Source organism: Mobula hypostoma, chromosome 3 (assembly GCF_963921235.1).
Source record: "Mobula hypostoma chromosome 3, sMobHyp1.1, whole genome shotgun sequence".
Lineage (NCBI taxonomy): Eukaryota > Metazoa > Chordata > Chondrichthyes > Myliobatiformes > Myliobatidae > Mobula > Mobula hypostoma.
The window spans coordinates 5911683-5925188 of record NC_086099.1 but is presented as its reverse complement, the minus strand read 5'-3'; the positions used below and the strand labels follow the sequence as shown (position 1 = coordinate 5925188).

Below are 13506 nucleotides of genomic sequence, written 5' to 3'. Positions count from 1 at the left end.
GAGAACATCTTTTGAATAGTATTTCCATATTTCTTTGGTATGTCACCGATCATACTTAATTACATATATTGTGATCCTACTCCTAAAACAAGATAAATTTCCTCTGATTGTGGGTAATTTTTGAAAAGAGATCTGGCTGGATTCCCAGAAACAGCAGAAAAAAAAATCAATGACATTTATAATCCTGTCTTGGTACAATTGAATATTTATAATGGAAATGTGAAAACATGGCTTTAATACCAATTAAATGTTTGTAATTTGAAAATTTGCAGAATTTACCAAAAGCACACAAAAAACTGTTTCCTTATTAGGGATATTGAATTCAAGAGAAAATGAACATTTTTCAAAAGAAAATTGCTGTGCACCATAGAGATCTTTTTACAATTTAAAATGAATTGATTGAATGCAGAAGTCCTAGTGGTATAGTAAACCTGGTAAGCTCAGACTTGTTAAGTTATTACAACTCAGAAATCCAGGCTGGATCTAACAACAAGTACTTACCATTGTCTCTTCTCCTAAGCTTCTTTGTCTTAACACCTCATTCATTATAAGTCAGCCATAGCAACATGGTAGCAGGGAGACATTATTTCAGCTTGGGATGTTCCAGAGTTTGGAGTTCATTTCTGGCACTGTTCTGTTCTGTAAGGTGTCTCTGTACCCTGGAGGACTCAGAGAAAACCCATGTATACCACCCATGGAACACGTGGGTTTTCTCTTGAGTCCTCCAGTTTTATAGTCAGTGCTGTAAACTAACCGCTACCCTGTTGTGTCCCTTTACTGCAGAGCACAGAACAGTCCCTTCAAATGATAATGTCTGCACTGAAGGCAATGCTGAATGATAGCAAGTCCCCTTTGCCTATACATAATCCATGTTCTTTCATTCACTACATATGTCACCACCGTAGCATAGCGGTTGGTTAGCGCAATGCTATTACAGCTTGGGGCTTGGGGCTTTGGAGTTTGGAGTTCAAATTCTCAGTATGTCCTCCCTGTAGAATGCATGGGTTTTCTCCACATGCTCTTGTTTCCTCCCACAGTCCAAGGATGTACCGGGTAGGTTAATTCGTCATTGTAAATTCTCATGAGATTAGGTTAGGATTAATAAGGAATGTGGGGATTTTTGGGGCGGTGTGGCTCATAGGGCCACAAGAGCCTATTTCCTGTTATATCGCTAAATAAATAAATAAAATTATCTCAATATTCCATTCTCATTTAGGTATTACAGCTTAAATTTATCTTCATTTTCTCCCTGAACTGATTTTTAGAGAATTCTGGGTGCTAACCACTTTCTGTGTAAGTAAGAGTTTCTCCAGATTCTCCTGGTTAGATTAATTAAGGATTGTCCTTAGCTCAAGTGAAAACGAATTGTCAGGATAAACCCTGTCAGCCCTTTACATAACTCTATAACACATCATCCTTTTGTCATTTTTTAGAGAATCAGAATCAGGTTTAATATCATTGACGTGCACTCAGTGGCCACTTGATTAGTTAAAGTGACTACTGAGTGTATGTTTGTGGTCTTCTGCGGCTGTGGCCCTTCCAGTTCAAGGTTCGATATATTGTGTGTTCGGAGATACACTTCTACATATCATTGTTGTTATGCATGGTTATTTGAGTTACTGTTGCCTTCCTGTCAGCTTGAACCAGTCTGACCAATTTCCTCTGATCTCTCATGAACAAGGTGTTTTCACCCACAGAAATGCCACTCACTGAATTTTTTTTTCAGCCATTCTTAGTAAACTCTAGGGACTGTTCTGCGTGAAAACCCATGGAAATCAGTGGTTTCTGAGATACTCAAACCACCCCTTCTGGCATTAGCAATCATTCTGTAGTCAAAATCACTTAGATCACATTTCTTTCCCATTCTGATATTTGGTCTGAACAACAACCGAACCTCTTGTCCATATCTGCATGCTTTTATGTATTGAGTTGCTGCCACATGATTGGCTGATTAGATATTTGCATTAACAAGCATGTGTACAGGTGTATTTAATAAAGTGGCCACTGAGTATATGTTAATTTCATTCTTTCTAGAAAAGAACTGTAGTTACTTTTGAAAATGTCTCTTAAGATAGGTGGGATGTGCTTATCAAGCAGCTGGTGCAGTGATCCTTCAGTGATTCTACTGTTGATTATGACAACCAAATTGTAATTAGGGCAGCAGTGTAGCAGTTAGCATAAGCTATGGCAGCATCAGTGACCCAAGTTCAGTTCTGCCGCTGTCTGAAAGGAGTTTGTACATTCTTCCTGTAACTGTGCAGGTTTCCTCAGGTTCTTTAGTTTTCTTTCATATTCCAAAGATGTATGGGTTAGGGTTAGTGAGTTGTGGGCATGCTAAGTTAGTGCCAGAAGCATGGCAACACTTGTGGGCTGCCCCCAGCACATCCTCAGACTGTGTTGGTTGTTGATGCAAAAAAACTGCATTTCACTGTATGTTTTAATGTTTCGATGTACATGTGACAAATAAAGCTAATCTTTCTTTGAGCTCCAGCTGAGGATACTATTTTTTCAGTGTGACAATAAACCAAACTCCACCGTGGATGTCCCAAGCACCGCTATGAAAGGAAGAGGGTTGGGCATTGGACTAGCATCCCAATCCTGTAAAAATCCAGAGCTACAGAAACACCAACAGAGGCTCCAAAGACCTCATCCCTGGAAGAGATGGGATACACCAAGAAGATGGGCTACACCTGGGGACAACCTGCAAGACTGGCCTGGGGATACGAATTGACAATAAACTGGACTGGTCTAAGAACACTGACGCTGTCTACAAGAAGGGTCAGAGCCGTCTCTATTTCCTGAGGGGACTGAGGTCCTTTAACATTTGCTGGATGATGCTGAGGATGTTCTACGAGTCTGTGGTGGCCAGTGCTATCATGTTTGCTGTTGTGTGCTGGGGCAGCAGGCTGAGGGTAGCAGACACCTACAGAATCAACAAACTCATTCGTAAGGCCAGTGATGTTGTGGGGATGGAACTGGACTCTCTGACGGTGGTGTCTGAAAAGAGGATGCTGTCCAAGTTGCATGCCATCTTGGACAATGTCTCCCATCCACTACATAAAGTAGTGGTTGGGCACAGGAGTACATTCAGCCAGAGACTCATTCCACCGAGATGCAGCACAGAGCGTCATAGGAAGTCATTCCTGCCTGTGGCCATCAAACTTTACAACTCCTCCCTTGGAGGGTCAGACACCCTGTGCCAATAGGCTGGTCCTGGACTTATTTCCTGGCCGTAATTTACCTGTTATTATTTAATTATTTATAGTTTTATATTGCTATATCTATACTGTATTCTTGGTTGGTGTGACTGTAACGAAACTCAATTTCCCTCAGGATCAATAAAGTATGACTATGACTATGGCTATGGCCAGGACAGAGGACTCGGCAAACTGCTGCCTGTGCCTGTGGCCCAGTAGGGGTGATGGGCTGAAAGAAAAAAAAAGACAATAAACCAAATTCGTACTTGATGAAATATACATACAAGATACCATGCAATTCAAGAAGAACAAGGTTATTCTTGGAGTTTTGTCCACCATTTGAGTGTGGTCCACAGCCAGTGTCATGAAAAGGTAGATTAACTAATCAATTTTTAACTAATTAGCTATTAGGTCAACAATGTTAGAAATTCAGAAAAATAATTGATCAACTGTGGGTTATAGTGAAGGTGCAATAGAGTAGAAGAAAACCATTCAGCCCCACCAGGACCGTGATAGATCTTGGTAGAACCATTTTACTACGGCACTTTGTCCATGTAACCTTAAAAATTATTTTCTTTCAGGTACGTTGGTGAGGCCTAATTTGCAGTATTATCTCCAGTTCTGGTCACTTACTAACAGGAAACATATAAATAAAGATTGAAGGAGTACAGAGGACATATACAAGGATGTTGCCAGGACTTGATGTTCTGAGTTACAGGGAAAGGCTGAATAGGCGATGTAGAATAGGAGTGTAGGTGAATGAGGGGGAGATTTGATAGAGGTATACAAAATTATGAGGGGTAGAGATAGGGTAAATGCAAGCTGGCTTTTTCCACTGAGGTTGGGTGAGACTAGACCTAGAGGTCATGGGTTAAGGGTGAAAGGTGAAATGTTTTAAGGGGAACATGAGGGGGAACTTCTTCATTCAGAGGGCGGTGAAAGTGTAGAACATGCTGCCAGCAGAACTGGTGAATGTGGGCTCAATTTTAACATTCAAGAAAAATTTAGGTTAGTACATGAATGGCAGGGGTATAGAGTGCTATGTCCAGGTGTGGGTTCATAGGACCAGGTAGAATAATAGTTGGGCACCAACTAGATGGGCCAGAGGGCTTGTTTCTATGCTTTAGTGCTCTATGACTCTATGAAAAACATCTGCTGGCACTCTGTGCCTACAATTTGAGAAAATTTGAGCTACCTGGGAAGATTGCCAGCTACTATGGAAAAATTCCTTCACTAGGAAATAATCCCTTCCCTGTCAATTTATTCAACAGATACATTCAGGCCGCAGAATTGGAAGGTTATTACTCCATGCTAGGTAGATCTGTGAAATTGAGAAATGCAAAAGTACTCTCTTTTGTTTGCCATTTTCAACTGAAGCACTACATCTCTGACATGTGATCCGGAAAGGCTGATAGATTTACAAATATTAGACCATAAGACTGTAAGACATTAGAGCTGAATTAGAACACTCGTCCCATTGAGTCTGCTCCGCCATTCCATAATGACTGACTTATTTCCCCTCTCAAACCCATTCTCTGCCTGTAACCTTTGACGCCCTGACTAATACTTTAAATATACTCAATAACTTAGCCTTCTCAGCTGTCCATGGCAATGAATTCCACAGATTCATCACCCTCTGTCTAAAGATTTTTTTCCTCATCTCTGTTCTAAATGGACGTCTCTCTATTCTGGGACTATCCTCTGGTTGGATACTCCCCCACTCTAGGAAACATCCTCTCCACATTCACTCTATCTAGATCTTTCAATATTCATAAGCTTTCAATGAGATGCCCCCTCATTTTTCTAAACTCCAGCAAGTACAGGCCAAGAGGCATCAAACGCTCCGCATTATCAATTACCCTGGTGTCCTGGAAATATACCGAGAGCAAAGTTTTCAGAAGTAACTAGAAGGACCATCTCTAGGCAACCCTAAATAACACAGAAGTTTCTCTTGTGTTGTTTTAAAAATATCTATTTTTTTTGGAAAGCAGTGCCTTTCATCATCAAAATCATTCCGTTGACAGAATTATTTGTCAAATGTTCCTTCTGAAGAGGTTTGCAACAGGAAGAGAAGTAAGGTACAGTCGGAAATTTTAAGGGACTTCAAATAGGAACTTGTTGCTCACTTCATCCACAGAAGAGTTTTTATGATGTCTGGAGCTGTCATTTTCTGTATCACTTACTGATTCCGTGCCAAAAATGTCCGTTCTTCTTGAAAACTTAAAGCAATAGAATCACAAACACAATCGGTTCTGTAGATGCTGGAAATCCAGAGCAACACACACAAAAAACTGAAGGAACTCAGCAATCAGGCACCACTGCTCATTTCTACCTAATTAAAAAGTGCTTCTTCCCCCTTCTTTTCCTGTTCAGATGAACTCAGCCCAAAATGTTGACTGTTTATTTCCCTCCATAGATGCTGTTTGACCTGCTGAGTTCATCCAGTATTTTGTGTGTGTACCAGAGTCACTTTTTAAAAATTATAGATGATTGTTAATCAGGTTGCAACAATGCCAGTGTTTGTTAATTCTCAACTCCTTAGTGAGAAGTAACCATGGAGGAGACTGCTTCTTGAACATTGAATTGCTTTGCTTATGAGAACATTTGAGAATTTCAGTTTGCTTTGTGTTTTCCATGTCCTCAAACTCTTGGATGTCTGAAACTGTTTCACTGCCAGATATGTGAATGAAATGTAGGCAAATGTACAGTCAATTCCAATTGTAAGCACACTATATGAACACAAGAGATTTTGCAGATGCTGGAAATCCAAAGTAACACACACAAAATGCTAGAGGAAGTCATCCAGGCATCCTGATGAAGGATCTCGGCTCGAAGTGTCGACTCTTCATTCCTTTCCATAGATGTTGCCTGACCTACTGGGTTCCTCCAGCATTCTATGTGAGTTACTCAACATATGAGCCACGTAAATGATGCTAAACAGATGTGCTAATGAGTGCCTTGAACATTTAATAACTACTAGTAAATCAATGGTTGAGCACTGAATTGTCTGGTGGAATAAAAGGATATGGCAATACAGATGCATAATCTCTTGAAAGTGGTGTCACATGTAGCTATGGTGGTAAAGAGAGCTTTTGGCACACTGGCATTCATAGATCAGGGTTGGTGGGACAGCATGGTAGTGTAGTGGTTAGCAAAAGGCTATTACAGCACTTGTTTAATTCTCGCCACTGTCTGTAGGGTGCTCGTACACTCTCCCCGTGATTGTGTCCAATTCATCCCACATCCTAAAGACATACCAGTTAGTAGGTTAATTGGTCACATGGGTGTAATTTGGTGGCATGGGCTTGTTGTGTCAGAAGGGCCCGTTACTATGCTGTATCTCTATAATAATAACAAAAATATAATAATAATAATATGAACTAAATGATGCTACACAGATGCGGTGATTCTTTTAAACATGCAGTAAATATTACTTAGTGAATGGTATGGCTTTGAGGAGTATGACCGAACTAAGGGATATGGGAGTGTAGCATCACCGGTAGATAGGGTCATAAAGAAAACTTTTGGCACACTGGCCTTCAGGAAGCTGTGTACTGAGTACAGGAGTTGGGATGTTATGTTGAAGTTGTATAAGACACTGGCGAGGCCAAATTTGGAATATTGTGTGCATTTCTGGTTACCTAGCTGCAGGAAAGATATCAATAAAATTTGAATGAGTACAGAAGAAATTTACAAGGATCTTGCTGGGTCTTGAGGACATAAGATACAGGGAAAGGTTGAATAAGTTCCCTACAGCGTAGGAGAATGAGAGGGGATTTGATAGAGGTATACAAAATTGTGAGGTGTTTAGATGTGTAAATGCAAGCAGGCTTTCTCCACTGAGGTTGAGTGAGACTAGAACTAGAGGTCATGGGCTATAGTTAAAGGGAACCTGAGAGGGAACTTCTTCATTCTGGGGATGGTGTGAGTGGAGAACAGCTGCCAGCAGAAGTGGAGGATGCAGGTTAGATTTTGACATTTAAGATGAGCTTGGATGAGAGGGGTATGGAGGGCACTCATCCAGGTATGTGTCAATGGGACCAAGCAGTATAATAGTTCAGCATGAACTAAATGGGCTGAAAGGCCTGTTCCTGTGTTGTAGTCCTCTATTTCTCTATGACTTGATCTGCAGATCTAAAACCAGGAAACAAGGAAATTATCTTTCACCTTCTTTGGTGGAACAGTCAGTGAATTGCATGAACTTGTTTTTTTACATTAAACCCACTGTTCCCCCAGCCTTCCATTCTTTGAATTTGAGGAAGGACTGAAATAGACTTGTTGATCTTTTTCACATTTTTGCAAGTCATTTTCAATGCATCACTCGCACCAGCCTACCCAGCATTAAGGACATATGTTCGGAAAGGTGCTGGAAAAAGGCAGTAACATCACGAAGGATCCCACCCACCCTGCTCTTGGATGAGAAATGATATTCAACAATCTTGAATCTTGAATTTTGAAGGATGTTCCTAAACTCCTTAAAGGCACATGCCCTGAGGCTTAGCTCCTTTGATAATAAAGGTTTACTTTCACGTTTGAATTACTGGGAAGTTATTTTACCAAAGAAGATGCACAGCTTTCTCTTCTGTAGTACAACACAATCCCTGTGTATATCTTCAGTTAGAAAAGGAGATGCTGAAAAAAATGTCAGTTTTAGTTTGGAAGAGAAATAAAGCACTACAGCATAGAAACATGCCCTTTTGCCCATCTAGTTCGTGCTGAACTATATGCCGGCACCTGGACCATAGCCATCCATCCCCCTCCCATCCATGTAGTTATTCAAACTTCTCTTAACGTTGAAATCAAACCCAAACCACCACTTCCACTCACAGCTCATTCTATTCTCTCACCACTCTCTGAGTGAAGGAGCTCCCCCATCAGTTTCCCCTTTCACCCTTAACCCATGACCTCTTATTCTAATCAGACCTATCCTCAGTGGAAAAAGCTTGCTTGCATTTACCCTAAGTATAATCCCTCATGATTTTAATTTCCCAAACATTGATTGGCATCTCCCTAGCGCAAGGGGTTTAGATGGGGTGGAGTTTGTTAGGTGTATTCAGGAAGGTTTCTTGACACAATATGTAGATAAGCCTACAAGAGGAGACACTGTGCTTGATCTGGTATTGGGAAATGAACCTGGTCAGGTGTCAGGTCTCTCAGTGGGAGAGCATTTTGGAGAAAGTGATCATAATTCTATCTCCTTTACCATAGCATTGGAGAGGGATAGGAACAGACTAGTTAGGAAAGCATTTAATTGGAGTAAGGGGAAACATGAAGCTGTCAGACAGAAACTTGGAAGCATAAAATGGGAACAAATGTTCTCAGGGAAATGTACGGCAGAAATGTAGCAAATGTTCAGGAGATATTTGAGTGGCGTTCTGAATAGGTATGAGACCCAATGAGACAGGGAAAGGATGGTAGGGTACAGGAACCGTGGTGTACAAAGGCTGTTGAAAATCTAGTTGAAGAAAAGAAAAGCTTACGAAAGGTTCAAAAAACTAGGTAATGTTAGAGATCTAGAAGATTGTAAGGCTAGCAGGAAGGAGCTTAAGATGAAATTAGGAGAGCCAGAAGGGGCCATGAGAAAGCATTGGCAAGCAGGATAAAGGAAAACCCCAAGGCATTCTACAAGTATGTGAAGAGCAAGAGGGTAAGACATAAGAGAATAGGACCAATCAAGTGTGACAGTGGAAAAGTGTGTATGGAACTGGAGAAGATAGTAGAGGTACTTAATGAATCAAGTCGGATACTTCACTGAGACAGTACGAGGTATATCACAGGCTACTGTGGGAGGCGAGGGAGTAGATTGCTGAGCCTCTGGCAATGATCTTTCCATCATCAATGGGGACAGGAGAGGTTCCGGAGGACTGGAGGGTTGTAGATGTTGTTTCCTTATTCAAGAAAGGGAGTAGAGATAGCCCAGGAAATAATAGACCAGTGAGTCTTACTTTAGTGGTTGGTAAGTTGATGGTAAAGATCTTGAGAAGCAGAATTCATGAACATTTGGAGAGGCATAATATGATTAGGAATAGTCAGCATGGCTTTGTCAAAGGCAGTTCGTGCCTTACGAGCCTGATTGAAGTTTTTGAGGATGTGACTTAACACTTTGATGAAGGTAGAGCAGTAGATGTAGTGTATGGATTTCAGTGAGTCATTTGATTAGGTATCCCATGCAAGGCTTATTGAGAAAGTAAGGAGGCATGGGATCCATGGGATCATTGTTTTGTGGAACTGGCTTACCCGCAGAAGGCAAAGAGTGGTTGTAGACAGGTCATATCCTGCATGGAGGTCGGTGACCAGTGGTGTGCCTCAGAGATCTGTTCTGGGACCCCTTCTCTTCGTGATTTTAGGAAATGACCTGGATGAGGAAGTGAAAGGATGGGTTAGTAAGTTTGCTGATGACACAAAGGTTGCGGGTGTTGTGGATAGTGTGGAGGGCTGTCATAGGTTATAGTGGGACATTGATAGGATGCAAAACTGGGCTGAGAAGTGGCAGATGGAGTTCAACCCAGGTAAGTGTAAGGTGGTTCATTTTGGTAGGTCAAATATGATGGCAGAATATAGTATTAATGGTTAGACTCTTAGCAGTGTGGAGGAACAGAGGGATCGTGGCGTCCGAGTCCATAGGGCACTCAAAGCTGCTGTGCAGATTGACTGTGTGGTTAAGAAGGCATACGGTGCATTGGCCTTCATCAATTGTGGGATTGAGCTTAAGAGCCGAGAGGTAATGTTGCAGCTATATAGGACCCTGGTCAGACCCACTTGGAGTACTGTGCTCACTTCTGGTCACCTCACTACAGGAAGGATGTGGAAACTATAGAAAGGGTGCAGAGGAGATTTACAAGGATGTTGCCTGGATTGGGAAGCATGCCTTATGAGAATAGATTGAGTGAACTCTGCCTTTTTTACTTGGAGCGATGGAGGATGAGAGGTGACCTGATAGAGGTGTATAAAATGATGAGAGGTGTTTATCGTGTGGATAGTCAGAGGCTTTTTCCCAGGGCTGAAATGGCAAACACGAGAAGGCACATTTTTAAGGTGCTTGGAAGTAGGTACAGTGGAGATGTCAGTGGTAAGTATTTTACGCAGAGAGTGGTGAGTGCGTGGAATGGGCTGCCAGCGACGGTGGTGGACTTGGAATTGATAGAGTCTTTTAAGAGACTCCCAGATAGGTACATGGAGTTTAGAAAAATAGAGGCTATGGGTAACCCTAGGTAATTTCTAAAGTAAGTACATGTTTGGCACAGCATTGTGGGCCGAAGGGCCTGTATTGTGCTGTAGGTCTTCTATGTTTCTGTAATTTTGTATATTCTTGCAGCAGCATGAAAGTAAGCCCATTTGTAATAACCACATTATTGCCGTGACTGAAATCAGCAGTTGTGATACAAATGATCATCTTGAAGTACCACAGCTGAACCTCAAACGGTCTTGGTCTAAATGGGTAGATACTTTGAGTGGAAAATGTTTATCTAGTAAGCAATCAAAATATCATATTTGTTGCCTGCTTTATAGATAGAACATAACAGCACAGCACAGGCCCTTTGGCTGACAATGTTATGCTGACTCTTTACTCTACATTAAGATCAATCTAACCTTTCCCTCCCACATAGCCCTCTATTTTTCTATCTTTCCTGTGTTTATTTAAGAGCTTTAATGTATCTGCTTCCACCACAACCCTGGTAGGGTGTTCCATGCACCTACCACTCTCTGTGTAGAAAACTTACCTCTGATATTCTCCCAATACTTTCCACCCAACACCTTAAAGTTATGGCTGTCCACTCGATCTATTCTTATCATTTAGTACATCTCTCGCTCACTCAATCTATCCTGATAAGACATGCTGTCTAATTTATGCCACATTATGTTTGGGAATTAAAACAGAGAAGGCAGCTTTGACCGAAAATGGAAATAACTCCTGGGTGGCAAGTAAGTAAACATGAAATGAAAAGAGGTATCTATTCTATGGGCCTATGTGTGTGGTAAAATGAAAATAACTTCAGGTGAAAAATTAGGATCTGAAGGAAATAATTACATGTCAGTTGACTTTTTATAGATTTAAAAAAGGCTGTCTAATTCCTAAGCAAAGGCATAATGTAGCTTTAGAAGAAATTAATTTTAGTGTTCCTTAGGCTTGAGGTTGGCTTCACTTGGGTTACTGGAAGTACATATTTTCTCCAAGCACATGTACAAATTTTACTTCTTAAATGTCTTGCCAATTTTTTTTTTGAAAAGCTGCCTTAATTTTTAAATGGTAAGCTTAGCAAATAACTATGAAGGGGAAAGCTTACATTTAAAATGTCCTCATTACAAATGTGGTTTAAGTGTCTGCTTATTGAATAGTGAACATTGGTAATAATAGTCTAAAATAAAAATAAGATACATAGCCATATAATTTATGCAGTGGATACTATTTTAAATTATTGCTCTCATTTTCCCCTCATTTTTTGTCTTTAGCCTGTTTGCTTTACTTTCGAAGAAGCACAACAAAGTTTTAGAACAGGCTACACAGTCGTTAAGCAGTTCAATCAGCACAGAGGAGAATTCTCCAATACCTGATCATGTAAGTCTTTACAATTGAACTTCACAAAATAAGCTTGCCATGCGTGGAATGATATTGACCTTACTTGGGCAAAAGAGAAACAGCAAGTCTACATGCATTATGTTATATATAGAAATCTCATCAACTATCAAACATCAAAGGAAATTTATTTCCAAAGTATATATACTACTGTGGGCACCACAGTAGCGAAGCAGTCAGTACGATGCTTTTACAGCTTGGAGTGTTGAAATTTGGAGTTTAATTCCAGTGCCCTCTGTATGAAAGTTTGTATGTTCTTCCAGTCTATGCATGGGTTTCCTCCGGGTGCTTCAGTTTCTTCCCTCAGTCCAAAGGCATACCAGATAGTAGGTTAATTGGTCATTGTAAATTGTCCTGTGATTAGGCTAGGGTGAAATAGGTGCGTTGCTGGGTGGCGTGACTCGGTGGGCCGGAGGGGCCTGTTCTGTGCTATATCTCTCAATGAATAATAAAAAAAATAAATACTGTGTGTCACCATATACTACTTTGAGGCTTATTTTCTTACAGGCATTTATAGGATAATAGAGTCATAGAAAACTGTACCCAGAAACAGGCCCTTTGGCCCATCTAGTCCATGCCAAAGCATTAATCTGCCTAGCCACATCAAATTACACGTGGACCGTAGTCCTCCGCACTCCTCTCATCCGTTTTCCTACCCAAATTTCCCTTAAATGTTCAAATCAACCCCATGTCCACCATTTGCGCTGGCAGCTCGTTCCACACTCTCACGACCCTTTGAGTGAAGAAGTTCTCCCTCATGCTTCTCTTAAACATTTCACCTTTCATCCTTAATCCATGACCTTCAGTTGCACTCTCACCCAGCCTTACTGGTAAAAGCCTACATGTAATACCCCATCTATACCACTCCATCAGATCTCCACTTAACCTTTATTCCAGGGAATGCAATCCAAACCTATTTAACCTTTCGTATAACTCAGGTCCTCAGGTCCCAGCAATATCCTTGTAAATTTTCTCTAAATTCTTTCAACCTTGTTTACATCTTTCAAAACTGAACATAATACTCCAAATTAGGCCTCACCAATGTCTTCCCAACATAACATCCCAACTCTTGTACTCAGTACATTGATTTATGAAGGCCAAGATGCTCCAAAAGCTTTCATTATGACCCCATCTATCTGTGATGCCACCTTCAAGAAAGTATGGATCTATTCCCAGATCCCTCTGTTCTATCAGCACTTCTCAATTACCACATTATCATCAAGATTGTGGATATAGATGACAAACAATAATAGTCCCAGCACCGATCCCTGCGGCATACCACTAATCACAGGCCTCCAGTAGGAGAGGCAACCAGCTGCTACCACTTTGGCTTCTCCTGTGAAAGGAATATCTAATGCAATTAACTACCTCATCTTGGATGCCAAATGACTGAACCTTCTTGACCAATCTTCCATGTGGGACCTTGTTAAAGGCTTTGCTAACATCTATGTAAACAACCTCTACTGCCCTGCCTACAACAACCTTCCTGGTAACTTCCTCGAAGATCGGTTAGATATTACTTACCATGCACAAAGCCATGTTGACTATCCCCTATCAGTCCTGTCTCACCAAATACTTATATATCTGTTCCCTTAGAATGTCTTCCAAGGACTTTCCCTCAACTGACGTCAGGCTCACCAGCCTATAACTTCCTGGCTTAATCTTAGAGCCTTTCTTAAACAATGGAACAACATTAGCTGCCCTCCAATCCTCCGCCACCTCACCTGTGGCTAG

General features: G+C 41.0%; 1 protein-coding gene across 5 annotated transcripts in view; it reads left to right on the top strand.

Moving 5' to 3' along the window:
• Positions 1–13506, top strand: part of dym (dymeclin) — a 405267-nt gene that overhangs the window by 249281 nt on the left and 142480 nt on the right. For all 5 annotated transcript variants that reach the window (XM_063042598.1, XM_063042602.1, XM_063042600.1 and 2 more), the window contains one exon: positions 11649–11754. In XM_063042598.1, coding sequence (XP_062898668.1) covers positions 11649–11754 — 106 coding nt within the window. The remainder of the gene's footprint in view (positions 1–11648; positions 11755–13506) is intronic.